The following is a 16616-nucleotide window of genomic DNA, read 5'->3' as shown; positions in this document are numbered from 1 at the left end:
CCAGGAGAAGTCTGTTGAAGCCAGAAAACAGCTAGGTAGCTCTAGAGCGTTCCCGTGAATTGTTTCCTAGCTCCTGGACCAGCTACGACAGACGCAGGCGGTGCTTGCTGCCTCCCTTCCCTAGACCAAGAGGCAGCCGGGGGTACTCTGCTGTGAGCTGCTGCTTCAAAGACAACCAGACACTGGAGCAGGAAAGTTGTTTGCTTTCCATACATTTTGCATAATTTCCCATGCAAACTTTTGTAATTATCAAAGCAAATGGGCTTTGGATGGGGGAATTATCTCATTCACACCAGCCTACCTCAAAGCAAGCCATACCACTGGCTTTGCACTGTCACCCAGCACAACTTACGACTCTCCCTTATTTAGCCAGCACACATCAAAATACACAGTTGCTCCTCAGAACTCAGCAATTTTGTTTCTATCGCAAAGACAAAAATAAATCTACACATATACCAATACTCAAACTACTTTCCACATTAATTTACTGAGAAGGCACTTATTCCCCATTGCTTATTAGCATTAGGGATGCTCTAATTAATGCACATAATCTCAGGAGTGATGGAGAAAAGTGTGTCAGGGGAGTTATCAACTTTAAGGTTTGCGCAGCTGAGGACAGCTGCTGTTACACCAGGATGGGCAGGAGGAACTGGAGATACAACTCAGCCCCACACCGAAGGCAGCTCCTGTACACTACAAAGGAAGATACACAAGGGGTCGAGCCTGTTTCATTTTTAAGCTGGGGACATGTATCTACTGCAGATAACTGTACTCAGACTGAAGGCATGGAAAGGACAGCTTAAGAGTGAGCCTTTCCAGGGCTAAGACACTAAGTCTGGGCTTAAAGCAGCAGACAGCAACTCCCTAAGGGGCAGCAATTTAGTAGCCGTACACAAAGCAGCAAAGGCTTTCCTGGTCCCAGCAGAGGGGAATGAGCACTCCCAAATCCACTGTCAACTCTTTGTTTGAAGATCAGGAGTGAAACTAAAAGACTGAATAGGTCACAGAGATACCGATTCCTCCCAACTTGCCCCATTTATGATCTGGAGAGGGATGCAGGTGAACATAAGACCTTTTCGCATGGTCTTGTTTCCGAATAAAATGGGATTTCATTCTCCACGACACACAAAGCAACTCCTTTCACCAACATTAGCTTTACTTTAACAAAACACCTTTGTATTTCAAGTACCGTTCACCCCAAGGTCTCAAAAGCATCCCCTCGCCCCTGTGAATCAGGGCAGTAGCAGGGTCCGTGTCACCGGTGAGAGAAGGGCATGGCGAGGGGAAGGGAAGCGTCCGCAGCCAGCCTGGGGAAGGACAGGGAAGAGAAACCTAGGGACTAGGACTCACTCTCGTAGCTCATTTACTTCCCAGATGAATCCTGCAATCCTGACTATTTCCTCCCCACCCCCTTTCATCCAACACTCAGGCCCAATCCCCCAGAGGCTCAGATCTGCTCGGCGCAAGCTTCATCATCAAAAGCCAGCTGAGCAAAATGAATTTACTGACCATGGCAAAACACAATGAGGAGGGCTGGAAACACCGATGGCTACTGCCTTTCCTTTTACCCCTCTGTGCAGCGACACTGCTGGCACCAAGAGAGTTTGAGGGACACGCAAACCCCCAGCTCAGGGTAAAATTTGGGCTGACAGTCAAGCGAAGACTTGCGGTGCTCTCCAGCATTGGCAGCAGGAGGGAAAATGTGTCTCTGCTGCAGTGCCTGCCAGCCTAGCCCCCTCGCTTCTCCCTTCCTTTTGTCAGCCACTGATAGGAGGGTTGCTCGTCGCGCTGTCCACAGGGGAGACCTGTTGGCCATCCAAGGAGCGGCGCAGCCACAGACAACGGAGGCAGCTGTTTGTTCGCCTCGCCAGAGAGCAGCTCTGAACAAAAAGCTGGGAGTGGAAAATGGGGCTGGGAGTGGTAAAAGGGTTTATTTCTGTTTGTATGGGGAAAACAAGGAGGTGGGAAAAAAATACCAGCCAGAAGCCTTCTGGGGGGGGGGCGGGGAGCAAAGCCCAAACCCAAGCACAGAATCTAGATTTGAAAGATGGGAGAGAGAGGAGTACGAGAAGGATGTGTTTTTAATTTTAAAATTATCAAGAACCCTGTGTATATTGACCCAATTTGCTGATTAGCCATCACCGATCCCACCATCTCTCCACACAGCACTGCTCCACCATGAATTAAACATTTGCGTTTTGATATGTAAGGAAAAAAAAAATATAATAAACTTACCTTAGGGAAGGAAAAACATTTTACAAAATTCTCTGCCAGACCACATGCTGTCTTGAGGTCCTCTGTCTCACCCAAAATACTTTCATGCACAGAAATAGTCTACTTGGATAATTTTGAGGAACTGATTTTGTTCTGACAAAGTTGGAATGAATCCAACGGAGTTAGAGGCTATGAAAATCCTTATTGTAAAGACAAGATATCTCCATGTAAATTGAGATATGAGTTTCTTCAGCATTGCTAGGAGAAATGAAAAGAAATCAGGCACAGAAACATTCCACCAAGTATCAGGAGCAGTTTCCTGATAGGAGGATGCATTAGCAAGTGGAAAAAGTCTCCCCTCAGGGTAGCACTGAAAGTACAAGGTCTGAATTACTTTAAAACTCCAGAGTGTATGCCTAGTTGAGAAAAGACTTAAACACAATAAGCCCGCACTGTCCTCTAGGGAAGGGAAAGAGATGTCTGCTTTAGTGCTCATCAGCTCTGATTTCTGGAATTAATCCTCTCTACCTATTTTTGAGCTCCTCACTTTGGACAACAGCACTATCGCACCTTTAAATCGTGATTGCTGAAGAACAAGTGAATTTTCATACCAAAGAAACAGCCAGGAATATCCAAGTGCCTGGTCAGCCACAACTGCTAGCCCTGAGAGCCCAGTCTTCCTGGGCACTAAGCAACAGCATCGAAGGAAACAAAGTGTGTGAGCATGATCATTACAAAACATGTTTATTATACCAGTGCCTAGGGATCGACCAAGATGAAGGAAGGCACCATCGTACAGAGCACTGTTTGGAGCGATCAGCCATCCCTGCCTTGGAGAGCTTACAGTCTAAACAACAGCGAGTTAATTCCCTGTCCTGTCTGAGGGCACAACGCCTTTCTTTTGTCCAGCTGTAGAAAGAATTCAAAGTTTCAATGTGAGTCAAAAACCAAATCAGACAAACTCTGTTTCTCCCGAGATCAACACCCAGTGTTTTTGGTCCTTTTGGCAGCAACTAAGACAAAACAGGCAATGGGTTATTTTGTAAGTCGAGATTTTTTTAATTAAATGGAACTATTTATATATATACAAAACCCAGAAAATATTGCACCATTAAAAAAAGGACATTTTACATCTAATCATCTGTTAAACACACCTTGCCCTCCCTGCATTGTAGTATACACAAATTCACAGCGACTGTTGGACATTAACAGGCAACCTCTGCTGTCAGACACCATGGAAATGTGGTCCACATACATCCCAGAGAAAATACCTTTACCCTTTGCACCCTTGCCTTCATTTAGGGAACACATCCATCACATTGTCGTCTCAGTGGCATTCAGGACCAATCCTCTCAAGTTGCTCAGAAGTAAGGACAAATTTAAAAGAAAGGTTTTGGGAACTTCTCGGTCACAATTTCTTTAGGGCTTGGTCGGCACGGTTTTCTGGGAAAGTCTCTTACGTTTTAGGGCTCAGTCCCCAGAACCCGAGCACGGAAGCTCTGGAGAGAACCATCTGCGTCCCTATCCAGAGAGAGGGGCATTCCAGTGTAGTTTTATCTGTGACAATTGTAATCCAAGGGCTAAGACTTCTCAAGCCCCAAGAGCATCTTCAGTAAGCCACAGCCCCAGGGTCCCGTGGGATGCTAAAAAGTACATCTGCTTTGGCGTTGATAAAGTACGTGGCGAGGAGAGAGAAGATCAGAATGGCAATGCCCACAACCAAAGTGATTATCTAGGAAGGGATGAGAAACACTTAGCATTGTTGTTACAAACACAGACCTGCAGCACCTCACAGAATTTGCATCGAACAGGGATCTCTGTCAGAAAGCTACAGAGACCAGCTCACTACTGAGGCACTACGTATTCTGAAATAAAAAGATACTCTGAGGACCTTACAGACTCAGACAAAAGCAACTGCCAGACAGGATCAGGTCAGCTTTCACTGTAGTTATCAACAGTGCACACAGATGCTTAAGAGAAAAGGTAAGAAAGTTGTATCACGGATAAAGAACGTATCGCGTTTCAGAGTAGTCGACGCAGTTCACAAAGATTTTTAGCAAGCATTTAATGTGACCCTTTGGCTACTCCTGCAGGAACTGCCATCTCCTCCCGCAAGGAACTGTAAATGTCCTCGACAAGCACAGTGGCTGGCAGAATCAACATCTGTCAACAGCCTTTGCATGACTGAGATTACCTCCTGCTCAGCACCTTTCCTGAAGCCTAAGTGCCAGACCAGTCTAATGCCTCGTTAGATTCCTTCCTATCAACCCTTCTCCTTGCACAGTACGACTGCCGCTCCCGGTCTCCCCTGGATATCTCAGAACAGTCCCCATGCAGTGGCCGCTCACGCACCGCTACAACTCTCTCAGTACTTTTTCTATCAGGTCAACACTTCAGGGATGGCTGGGCTCAAACTGCATCTCCAGGGCACCAGTATCTACTGGGCTGTAACAGGCTGAGACGCACAGGCAGGGCATTGTGCTTGCCTGACAGTGTTAAAAAGGCCCAGTGCCACACAAATTAATTGCTCAGATTTCAAATAACCACCCGAGAGATGCAACAATTGCCTGGGCTTGCATGGCCTTTGGGTGGCTCACTGCTAGGGCATGACGAGACTGCGCTGCGCGCTCCGAGTCTGTCCTGACAGGGTATGACATCATTAGCAGCCAACCAGAGGGCATCAAGACAGGCACAGAGTCCCAAAGTGACTGTACGCTTAACCCTTCTTCTGCTGGCACTTAAGCCGCATCACGCCCAGCTAAAGGCTGCTTAGAATCTGAGGCACTGAACCACCAGCAGCTTTTGTTTGCGGAGGTTTGCACAAAAGTTACTTCTGCGCTGTCGAGAGGGATTCAAACTGCAGGAAGGAAGAGCTGGGTCGCACATCAGGCAGAACAGCCAGATTCACTGGCTTGGCTTCCTGTGCTTGGGGAAGGGGTTAAGACTCCTGTCACTTCTTTTATTCACAGAGCTCAGCCTGCTCATGGGACTCCTGATTATTCTGCACTGTCTCAGCCTCAGCGACTAGGTTATTAACCCACAAACGGCTGGAGGTGGTAGGGTTATCACCAGTGATGCATTCTTGGTTACCTCATTTTCAAGGATCAAAGCCTGTCTGTTCTTAACTGGGGAGCCCACACAAGATGATGGCACAAGATCTTGTAGCAAACTCTGAACTGTTTCTCCAGCTGTCAGGGGATGTTATTCAAAGGTAGCCACATTTTTTTCTCTACTTTCTTTTTCAGATACGCACACACTCACCTCTAGCTCCTTGCTGGCTACTAGAAATATTCGGGCACGGATCTCTTTCCACCGACTCTCTGTCCACGTGGAGTACTCTGTAGATCCCCATTGCCTCAGCTCAAAGGCAGGAGAGAGTGCTTTGCTTAGGTGAACAGTTGACCGAACGCAGTAGGGCGCTCGTGATGTTGAGTTAGGGTCCAGGGAACCCTGCACCCAGGCGTATTCATACATCTGCAAAGAAAAGAGGAGAGTAAGAGACAGCAAACAGCCACTAGCAAATAACCAGACTATCCCCTTGTTCTGGAACCTTACCTGTGTCTCTGGGGGGAGAGGGAGAGAAGGGGGCTTTACTGAGTGTTCTCACTGTGAGGGGATCCTTTTGCCCACTCCTCCCCTGCCCTTGGGCGTTAAGATGCCTCCTTGTTGGAGCAGTTTCCCAGTTCTCCCATGTGTTATTACAAGCAATAGAAAGCATTCCTAACCAGCCTTCCTCAAAAGCGGAAACCAGCACATTGGACAGCAGATCTGTCCTTACCTATCACCCCACTCCAATGCATACTTACTTCTTTCTCACTGCTGGGTGTTTTTTCAGGGTTCTGGCACTCTTCCCTGGTGAGGTTAACAACAGTGCCCGTGAGGTTGGCCAGGACATACTGTACAAGGTAGGTAGTGTTCACAGGGCTGGAAACAGCGACATAATGTTGGGGAACATCACCTGGAACAGTCAGAGAAATGGGATTGGCGGGGAGAGGGCCAGAAGCAGACAATGTTAGCATGGCGCTTTAGAAAGCTGCCAGGTAACATATGGGGTCAAACCCATTCCTGTGTTCTTCTTCCCTATGTTGCTCTTACCCAGAATTCCTTTTATGTCTGGTTTAATGATGGACTGAAACCAGGAATTGTTCATTTTAATCAGAAACCCATACAGCATTCGAGAGACCTGGGAAGAGATGGAAATTGGTTTATACAAAGAGGAGAGAAAATAGCATCTTAACAGCTATACCTCTCAAGATTATTTGGCTGACAGATGTTTCCCACTACAAGGGCCAAGAGCACAGCAAAGGACAGACTATATGTCACAACTGTATATAATTCAGGACCGAGCTGTGAAAATTGGGATTGATTCCAGCTCCACTGACTCCTTAGCTGATCCCTGTGGCACACATCACCATTTCACCTCAGCTTCCACTTCTGCTTTGTGGAACAAGGATAAAGGAGCTCCGTTTTGCAGAGGGCTTGTGAAGCTTAATGTCTGCCCTCAGATCGAGAGGCAAGGAACTAGAGAAGGGTGAAAGGTTTTTCATTCAGCTGTGGTGGGCAAAGAGAGAAGGGGGGAGGCAAAGCCCTCATGGAGACAGACAGGACAGCATGCTGTGTAAACACATATAAACAGAGACAGAAGGGAAATACGTGAGGGCTCATCAGAGATGCCAGGGACTCAATTCCATCTGCTCGTACCGTTTTTGGATCTGCCTGAATAGCAGAGGTGTTGTTGGCTCCCCCCGCAAGCCGGTAGAGAGCACGGGCGACCACTGTGGCAACTTCTGCCAGGGACTGCAAAGGAAGAGTGCTCTGTGTTAATCAAGATAGGCAGATCCAGCAAAACAAGCCCGGAGAGCAAGCCAGAATCTACACATCCATCAAAACGCTTACATCGTGCTAGCATTTGAGTGCCTATTGCCTTTGTCACCGTACAAAGCACTCCCACCTTCTTTCTGCCCTTTTTGGGAACAGCTTTCCCCCTCTCCCCATGACACTGCTTCTATCTGTCCCTACCCAAAGCCCCACCCACCCCAGACAGAGCAGCTAAAGAAAATGCAAAGTAGGAACCTTGGCCGTGTCTGTGACATACTCCAAGGTCTCCTCAGGGCTAAGCCCCTCAGGGTATTGCATCCGGATGTTCTCTGGAGTGTCATACATGCTCTGGTAGTATCTGAAAGAAGAAGGCAAACAGAGGTTGGGGAGGGGCAGAAAGAAACCACAGGGCATGGAATTCAATTCAGAGTGTGCCTAAAGCAAACAGTGGGAGCAGTCTCCGGAGAGCAGAGATACAGCCCTGCCAAAGCACTGCCCTGCCACACGCTCCTTAAACCATTTAATGAGGCTTTATAATTAACTTGGCCCTTCCACAGCTTCTCCCATCTGAGGATCTCCACGCAATTTACAAGCTGTGATTAGCTTTCAGGTGGGCGACAGCCCAATCCATTAAGTGGGTAGAGAAACTGAGGCAAGGACAACCCATGCAGAAGGTCTCCTGGGAAGAGGGCTTTTGATGCAAGTCATGCCAGTGGATTTTATTAATGCCTTATCTTGAAGGCAGCGAGGAACTCCAAGTGAACTCTATGAGAGGTTTACACCAAGGCATCTGCAGCACACGCAGCTGAAGTGGGAACAGGGCTGAAAGCCCACTGCACGGTCTATGCACCTGACATTCCCAGCCAGCCTGGGACTGATCCCCCCAGCCTAGAGGGGTGACATGGCAGTGAGCTGTGCTCTCCTCCACCCCAGCTCTTCTTACCCCTTTAAGGCAGTGCAGATTCAGAGGTGAAAGGGAAGCTACTTCCCCTTGATGGCTACAAAGATTCTCAGGAAGAGCACAGAAGGATATGAAGGGAAAGATAAAGAAGATGAAGGGAAAGAGACAATTTGAAGAGTTTAGGAAAGAGGGGAGAGGCATATGTCTGTCCTCTACCCCACATTTCCACTTCCAGTATTGAAGAGGAGCAGGGGATCCCCAAGGAACATGCTGTAGTAGGGTCATATGGGGTGAACAGAAGTGCTCTTTCCAATGCCTGAGGCTTTCTGCCATCACAAATAGAAAGCTATATTAAAAAAAAAGAAAAAAAAAAGGCAGCTAGCTTCTGGAAGAACAGATGAGGCTTAGGCACGCTCGGTTGCCATTTGCTCACCTCTGGCTTCTAGCCAGCTGTGGGGAACGTTTTCTGTACAAAACTGGATTTCTTTCGGTTGTCAGAATAATTATGTTGCGCTTGTTCAATTACATGGCACATGTTTGCTCCTCTGCTCCCCCCGGACCGCCGCTCTACACGTATGTTAGCACACCCCTGGCAGAGGTGTTGCAGGAGCTCAGATGCCCTCTGCCGGCTCCGGTCCCTTCGGCTGTGGGCCAGCCTGTGCCCGTCGAGCCCGGAGAAGTACCTGTTCCGAAAGGCAGTCTTGTGGTCAGTTAGGACCACTCCGGGGATGTGCCGGGCCCGAAGGAAGCGCTGGAAGGAAGATGGGGGAAGAGGCTGCGAAAATCCAGCTTCCTGCAAAGTCACGTTTGCTCCCACGCTGCTATTACTCAGAATATCTAGCAAGTTTCTAACCTGAAAGAAGAGAAAACAGCAATGTTCAGCTATTCTTCTGGATATGTAATTTCTCTGGAAACCTTAACATCTCGATCATCTGCAGTGTGCTAAAGATCCCACAGTATTTTGGTTAGATGAACAACTACAGACTGATTTCTGTTACCTGCACTTCAACAGATTCATTCATCCGAGAGACGGGGTCTGTATGCATCCATAAAATTGAGTCATTCCTTAGAGCCACCTTCAAGAAAAAAAACAAAACCCACCATAAGCAAATGATTGGACATCACTGAGTCTTGCAGAGCAGGGAAGTCCAGGGAAAAATGAAAAACAGTGAAAGGCTAGCTGGGAAAACCACAGCTAAATTATCACAGAGAAACAGGGAATAAAAAGGTCCCCTAACTTATCCCACACCTGATTCAACTCCACAAATGAATGAATGTTGTCCAAGCGGAGGGGAAACTTGTCTTTTTCCATATCATATACCATTCGTGAGCTGCCAATGTAATCAAAGGTCTCCTGCAACAGAAGAAAAAAAAAAAAAATCATACATGAATCGCATACGGATAGCTGCCTGGCACAACTAGCAGCAATATTTGAGAGGCTGAGGGGGACCAAAACCAAGAGTTCAAGCGCCAACTACTGCACCAAGTATTTCTGAAGGCTTGCATAGCCTGGCACACCCCAAAAGACCAAAGGAAGTATTACATTGTGCCTGGCTCCAAAGACAAAGGCACTGTAGGAAAGAATGGAGCAAAGGACAGATATGAAGGGAAAGAGCAAAAAACCAGGGGACAGCTATTGAATTCCACAAGCAAGAAAGGCACAGAGGCAAGGTCAGACTTAAGTGAGCACCGATACCTAGCAAGATATGGTTACTGTGAGTAACAGCAGAGAGGCATTAATACAGCCTTCACTCTGGCATAAGTCATCCTCTTTGTCTTTTGGTAAGGAGGACAGCAAGTCACGGAAAAGGGCAATTCCCTATTTCGGGAATTAAACATGTGGAGCTTTCCTGAAAGGAGGGATGCCTGTTTCCCTGGAAAAAAGGGAGGGAAGGCTAGATGGCAGAAATGAGTTTGTCAAGGGAGCTGCAAGAAGCTGAGTATTGCCTGGGGAAGAATAGGTGCCCCTAAGAAGAGAATCCCCACGACAAAGAAGGGCAGTGGAGCCAGCCAGCCACCAGACTTCCCCCTTGACTAATTTACAGCCAAGTCTTATCATTCCTCCTACGTCCTGGGAGCACGACAGAGGATGTCCGCTCCATAGCGCTGTATGCCTGTCTCCCCCAGGGAAATTCTGACTAGGGATATATTTGCTGAGGAGGGTGAATGAAGGGAATCACATGGCCACAGCATGGGGCTGTGGGAGCCAGTTTCACAAAGCTGCACAAAGAAGCCATCAGTGTAGATGCCTTGAGGGGAACATCAGCTGTTGGCCATCAGTCCCTCCTCCATAAGCTTGTTCTGCTTTTCCACAGCTGCCAACTCCAGTGCTGGGCTCTCAGAAATGAGCTACATTTCGCTGCTGTCAACACATATATTTTTAATCTAGCCTTTTCTGGGCTTCATTTCAGAATTTAAAGCTTGGCCATTGCAGTTCATCCTGAACAGGGGTGACGCGGAGAACAGACACACAGACAGGCACACTGGGAGGAGACAGGAGGGAAAGCAAAGTTCGAGTCATTCATCCAGAATGAACTGTGGGGCAGAATATGAGCTGCCCCAGTGGAAACTCCATCTGCTGTTGTTATCCCAGTGCAATTAAGATCCTCTTCTCACTGGGGGAGCAGAGATAACCACGTGTGGGGATGCAGATAAATGACTCCGCACAAAGAGTAGGAAAAAAGTTCATTTGCAGGGAGCCAAGGACTGATTTGCTACCTTAGAACAAGCCAAACGATGGAGCGACGCTGCTGCTCTTACCCCTTGGAAGAAGGTGAACATTATATTCCTCTGCAGCAAATGAACATCTGACACTTTATGAAGGGCTTCAGCAGTGGCCAAGTGGGTCACAAAAGAAGAAACAGCACTCTCTGCCCCAGGTGCAATGTTCCAGAAGAAGGAATGGCTGTCAATCTGTAAGCATGAACAGGAGGTGTAAGAAATGCGCACACAGACAGAGGAATACTGTATTGGGACAGCAAATCTCTCACCTCTCTCCTACCCCACTCATCCTATTGATAAAGGAAGAACCAAAGCACCCTGTCTAACGAAACTTGAAATACCAATTGCATTGCTGTGGCAGTCCTGAGGCCTCAGAGCCCTGCCACCACCACCAGTCCTCAGCCCTGACCTGAAAACTGAGATTATCAAGTGTGCCATAATTTTAATGCTAGCACCACTGTTCAGCATGGGCCTCTGATATAGTGACAAAATGGAGTTTTGAACTTGCTTCTCTGGAGGGCATGAAGTGGCTGTAAACCAGACTGCTAGACGGGGAAGTGAACTTCTTTCTCGGCTCTGACACTGACTCACTGGTTGACACACAACAAAATCTCCATGTGATTCAGCCTCCCCCCAACAAATACAGATGAGCCAACCATCCTGTCTCCCTCTGCGACACATTTTAAGGATGTGAAATATCTTAGGAAAGCACAACAGACACACTAACTATTTCCACTGATCTGGTTCTGTCAGTGAAGAAAATGCTGAAGGGAGTCCCACATTAACAAGACAGAAAGAAACAAAATGCAGATGTCCTTATATTGAAACAATAGGTAAACCCACCAACTAAAAGTCTCATACTTGCAAAAACACAATAGCCAGTCAGATCTAAAAGAAGGTTTGGAACATGGGAATAAATGAAAATATGAGGAGTACATTCCCATGAGACTAAGCCCACATCTTCCCAGAACCCCTCCGGTCCATGCTCTACAAGCCAACATTAAGAAGTACCTACTCGGGTAGCGACAATAATAACTTCCTTCTCAGGATCAACTTTTCCAGAGGAATTGATAGGTTGCAAGGTGCTCCACACATTGTAATCAAGAAGAGGATCACATACAACCTCTAGGAAGCAGAAACAACATTGCCTGAGTTGAGACTACAGCAGTGACAAGTGAGAAATGAGCTTTCTGGTCAGCTGCAGCTCACCAGCGGTTCTATCACAGGAGCAAACTTCAGCTCAGCAGGCGTGAAGTCCTGGCCCCAGGGAAGTCGCTGGCAAAACATTGACCAGGACCAGGATTTCAATTCATGTACACGCAGTCTAATGGAGCAATAATCTCAGAGCCATTCTTGATGATCTACGTAGCAGGTATTAGGCACCTTTCTCAGCCAGCATCTCTTCTACATATTATTTTCTGAACTGATGACAAACATAGCCCAAAATTCCTTACCACTTGAAGAGTTTATTTTGAAAAGGCTCAGCTGGCAAGCAAGCCTTTAGGGAAACTCTAGAACTTTCTCTTTTGCACAATGGTATTCCACTGGGATTTTTACCACCAGTCTTATCTCTCATCATGACAAGAAAAGAGGAATCTGCTCACCTGGATTAATGCTGAAGGTGCTTTGGAGGGAGCTGCGTCTCATGCAGGTAACCGTGCTGGTGACAGCATGCATGTGGGAAAAAAGCTGCATGGCACAGAGAGGGTACTCGGGGCCAGATCCATCACGAGGGACATTATGGTCTTGATAACACTGGATGGAAATAAAAATCATCACAAAACTTAGCCTTTCTGTAACAGCATTGTGTACTGCATATAAAATTGGACCATACATTTTTACTGTAGATTTCAACATCTAAGCTGAGAGAAAACAAAACTTCCTTGCCCTTTCCTGAACCGTGCAGCAGTTCCCCTCTCCTCCTCCTCGAGGAAGTGCAGTACCTGCTTAATAACTTGCGTTTCATTGGCATCTTCAAGGAGAAAAATAGGGAAGGCGAAATCCTCGTACGAAAGCCCACTCCCCACAGGATTCCACACAGTCTTATTGCAGTGTGCAAACTGAGGGCCATAATCTTTGGAATACACACCTGGAAACAGAAAGAAATGGGCAAATCTGAGCCTGCAGGAGAATAACAGACTGCAGGAGAGGTAGGGCCTGCTGAGAAAACAGCAGCAAATACAGAATGAGCACCATTATGGGCTGAGGAACCAGCTGACAAAAGCTTGGAGAGATGGAGTTGGTCACTGCATGCAGCACAGTGGCAGAGACAGAGCGCTGTGCCACGCAGAGAGAATGAGAAACATGCATGCTCAAAGCCCTCACATGCCAGGAGGCTGGCATGAGCACTCAGTGAGCATTTATCACACGCTGAGAGAGTGGAGGAGGCACACAGAGAAACATTATACTTCAAAAGGAGCAACATACAAACCCACATTTTCTGAGCTCATCGTGTGCTGGAAGTACCCCTAAGGCATCCATAATGTGCCAACCATTTTAACACCTAAGTACTGTGCAAACAGCATGAAGGCAGAGACATGACAAATACCAGCAGACCAAACTCATCTCAGGAGCGTACATGGCATCCTTCACAGTAGAAAGCTTTGTGCAGACTACAGAAGGTGTAGCCATTTCTCCCCTCAAAGTGCAATACGGTATATTTGCTGCATGAAAAAAACAGTGAAATGAAAACCTAACTGAAACCACAGGGGTAATTCAGGGAAGCAGAATATCATTTTAAAAGTAGCAACTGGCCCAGACAGAAAGGTTAACACACACACTCCGCTCAATCTGTGCAAACACAAGACGCTTTAATGATCATGTGTGGACAAAGTTCAAGTTTCACATGTTAAAGAAAAAGAAGTTACAACAACCCTTGGTCAGGTTTAACACTTTAGTGACCTAATGCTGTTTTAGACAGCCTATCTAACAGTCTTCCCCTAAAGACCTGTCCCAGCCCTTCTTGAGAAATGAGACTCCAGCTCAGACCAACTACTTCGACAGAACATACGGAGCCTGTTACCTTAAACGCCATTTTGACATTAAAGTGTAGCTGCAATTTCAGCTACCCTTTGCACTTCTTGCTTTGACTGTACAATGTAAAGACACCATTTCTCTTCCTCCTAACGAGGATAAAGACTTAATGTTTCCTTACCAAACCCATCATTGGGGCACTTCAAACCAGGAGAGAATCCCTGAGGAGGGCTAGGTTTGGCAATGGCCACAGCAAGGCCTGACACTCGTGAGGTTCCCTTCAGCTGCAGCATTACCCTCCTGGAAGAGAAAATATGAGTGAAATTTTGAATTCATTAATGAAGAGTTACAATCCAAGACATGCTAATGCTGACGTATTACAGTCGAGCACATGATGATGCTTTTGATCAAAATAACCAACACGTCCCTTTTTCTTTATCTTCTCAGAACTGCACAAGGCTACACATACAGCAACAAACAAAAAATTTCAGCCACTTCTTTCCTGCTCTCCTCAGGAAGAGATGTGACCAATCTTAATCATGTTGTTCAATGCACTTCAGTTAACTGCTGCAGTGATGAACGTGGCACGAGAATTTACACAGAGCAGAGCTCTTCTAACAGCAAAACAGCCCATTTAAGAAGAAATAAATTCAGGTACTGAACACAGTAAGCCCACAAATGTTTCAACCTCACTACAATTCAGTGCAGTCAGGGCTGATTCTGCCATCTGTCACTTGAAAAATGACATTTTTATCACAGGATTAGGGACCTGTATTGCTCTTCTGGGCTCCAGTCACGCCGGGAAGACAGAAACTGATGGTGACTGACCTGTTGAAGAGGTTCCCGTCTAGCAGTATCATGTAGGGTGGGTGTGGGCCATCAGCCAGCACCCAGTTCAGGTCCTCCTCCTTCTCGACCACATGGATCACCCCTGTGTCTCCGCTGATGGAGGCTGTGGAAAGAGAGCGTGCCCTTCACGTTTCACAGTGATCTTCACACCCCCACACCCCCTTCACACCCCCAAACCACCCCAGAATAGCAGGGCAGTAAGGTACTAAGGGCTTTAGGGAAGAACAGCTCATGGGATTAAAGGCATGGAGGAAGCAATTTGGTGAAGTGGCACCATTTAGCCAAAGCAAGACAGAAAAAGGAATAGTGGCTTTCTGTAGGGGAAGAAAAAAGCTGAACAGCATAGATTAAGAAATAAGCACTCATGCTTTGAAAGCATCTTTCGTTTAAGCATATCAAAGAGGTTAAGGACCTTCAGCTAACTAAGCACTGTCTCCTGTGACTGGAGAGAACAAGGAAGGATAGCAGGAAACAGGCCCTGAGACAGAAAGGCACTTGGAGGAGACAGGACCTGCCTCAAGGACCACAGTCACAGCAGCAGTTTCGTGTTGCCCCTCAGCAAAGAGTAAAGATTGCAAATTCAGAAACTCAGAGCTCAAAGACAGCTCAGCACGAGGCCTGGAGGAGCACGAAGTGCAAAAGATCGTGACAGCAAAGGGGACTAGCCACAAAGCAGGCCCACCTCTTGCCATTTCACCCCATCCCAAAGAAAACGGACAACAGACAAAGCACTTTCACAAGAAGCTACTGACAATAACAAGCACTTTGTCAACCCTCCCCCCCCACTTAGTAACTGCTGTAATTGTCGGAAATGGCCTGCGTGCGGCTGTCTGCCCTTGCACTAGGCTCACACAGAGGGTGGAAGCAGAGTCAAGAGAACCTTGTACCCTGGGTTATCTGACAGACCCAGCGCAGCTGTGCTGCCCTGCAGTGGCAGCTGACAGCCTCCGCTGCGGGGAGTGGCTCACTGGGGAAGCAAAACTGAATTGGAAATGAGCAAAACACTGACTCACACTAACTTCAGCGAGGAATACTGCTTGAATGGGGCTCCCTTATCTATCTTTCAACAGTCACGCAGTCCTGCCTTCCCCATTCCAATATGACAAAAGAACCTTACAAAGTTAACAATCACTGCACAAGCAGCTCAGCCAAACCCTCCGCTCCCTTCAGACGTCACCTTCTCACTTTTTCACTCCCTGCTCCCTTTCTCTTGTACCTTGTCAACCCCAGCGCATTCCGCAGCGCTCACAGGTTTGCCTCGTACCCCTAGAAGCTGTGGCTTGGTTTCGTCCTGTGCGCGCACCGACTGCATGAGCTCAAAACACTGCTCTCTGCTGTGGCAGGGACTTTTGAGATCTGTAGGAAGGCAGTGTCTCTAAGGTCTCCATCCCTCAATTTAGCAGGAACAAGCCACATATTCAGCATTACTGAAGCAGGATTGGAAAAGAGGGCAAACAGCGCTGCGAACAAGGGCCATACTGATCTAGGCAAGCCCAGCAGGAGAGCTACACTACACCCCATCACCCACGGCACGACCATCCCCGGGAGCAGCTCTGGGGCCCTGCAGCCGTACTCACACTGGCAGCCGATCTGGTGGGTGGCATTCAGGAGGCGAACGCACGGTGCCGTTTTGTTCAGGGGGATGTAGATCTTCCTCTCAACAGAGTTCCCCTGGCAGGAGCCTGGAGAGGAGACACAGCCCCGCCTCAGAGGGGTACAAACCAGGGGCTCCCCGCATCTCAAAAGGCTCTCCCCAACTCAGGAGGGAAAGACGAGTCCCTCCCCAATTAAGAGGGGGACAGGCGAGGGCTCCCAGTGCCGCCATCTCAACGGGGGCCAGGCGAGGCCCTCCCTAGCTCCGCTTCAGTCGCGGAGCAGCCCCAAACCGGGGGGGGGGGGGCCTGCCCTGCCCTGCCCTGCCCTCTCCCAGCCAGCCTCACCCGCTGCCAGCACGGCGAGAAGCAGCCCCCGGAGCAGCCCCCACCAGGCCGGGAGCGGGGCCCGGCAGCTCCCCGCAGCGGCCTCCATCCCCCGGCCGCCCCAGGCTCTCCCGGCCGCTGCCGCCATCTCCCCAGCCCTTCCGCTTCCTCCGGCGCGGCCACGCACCGGCGCCACCGGAAGCCGCTCTGCGCCGGCGGAG

At 48.2% G+C, this 16616-nt stretch overlaps 1 protein-coding gene across 1 annotated transcript; it reads right to left on the bottom strand.

Moving 5' to 3' along the window:
* Window positions 1-3272: 3272 nt before the first annotated feature.
* On the bottom strand, window positions 3273-16543 carry NCSTN (nicastrin). The gene is made up of 17 exons (XM_075724621.1): window positions 16417-16543; window positions 16054-16158; window positions 14456-14579; window positions 13809-13927; window positions 12598-12743; window positions 12259-12409; window positions 11670-11779; window positions 10694-10846; window positions 9183-9287; window positions 8932-9009; window positions 8617-8786; window positions 7288-7390; window positions 6916-7011; window positions 6310-6397; window positions 6021-6172; window positions 5476-5688; window positions 3273-3946 (listed from the first exon to the last, which is right to left on the bottom strand). Exons 1-17 carry the CDS (start codon window positions 16541-16543, stop codon window positions 3824-3826), a joined length of 2163 nt encoding a protein of 720 aa, XP_075580736.1. The 3' UTR covers window positions 3273-3823.
* Window positions 16544-16616: the final 73 nt, after the last annotated feature.

Source organism: Pelecanus crispus, chromosome 22, assembly GCF_030463565.1.
Source record: "Pelecanus crispus isolate bPelCri1 chromosome 22, bPelCri1.pri, whole genome shotgun sequence".
NCBI lineage: Eukaryota > Metazoa > Chordata > Aves > Pelecaniformes > Pelecanidae > Pelecanus > Pelecanus crispus.
This window is presented reverse-complemented; position numbering and strand designations above follow the sequence as displayed.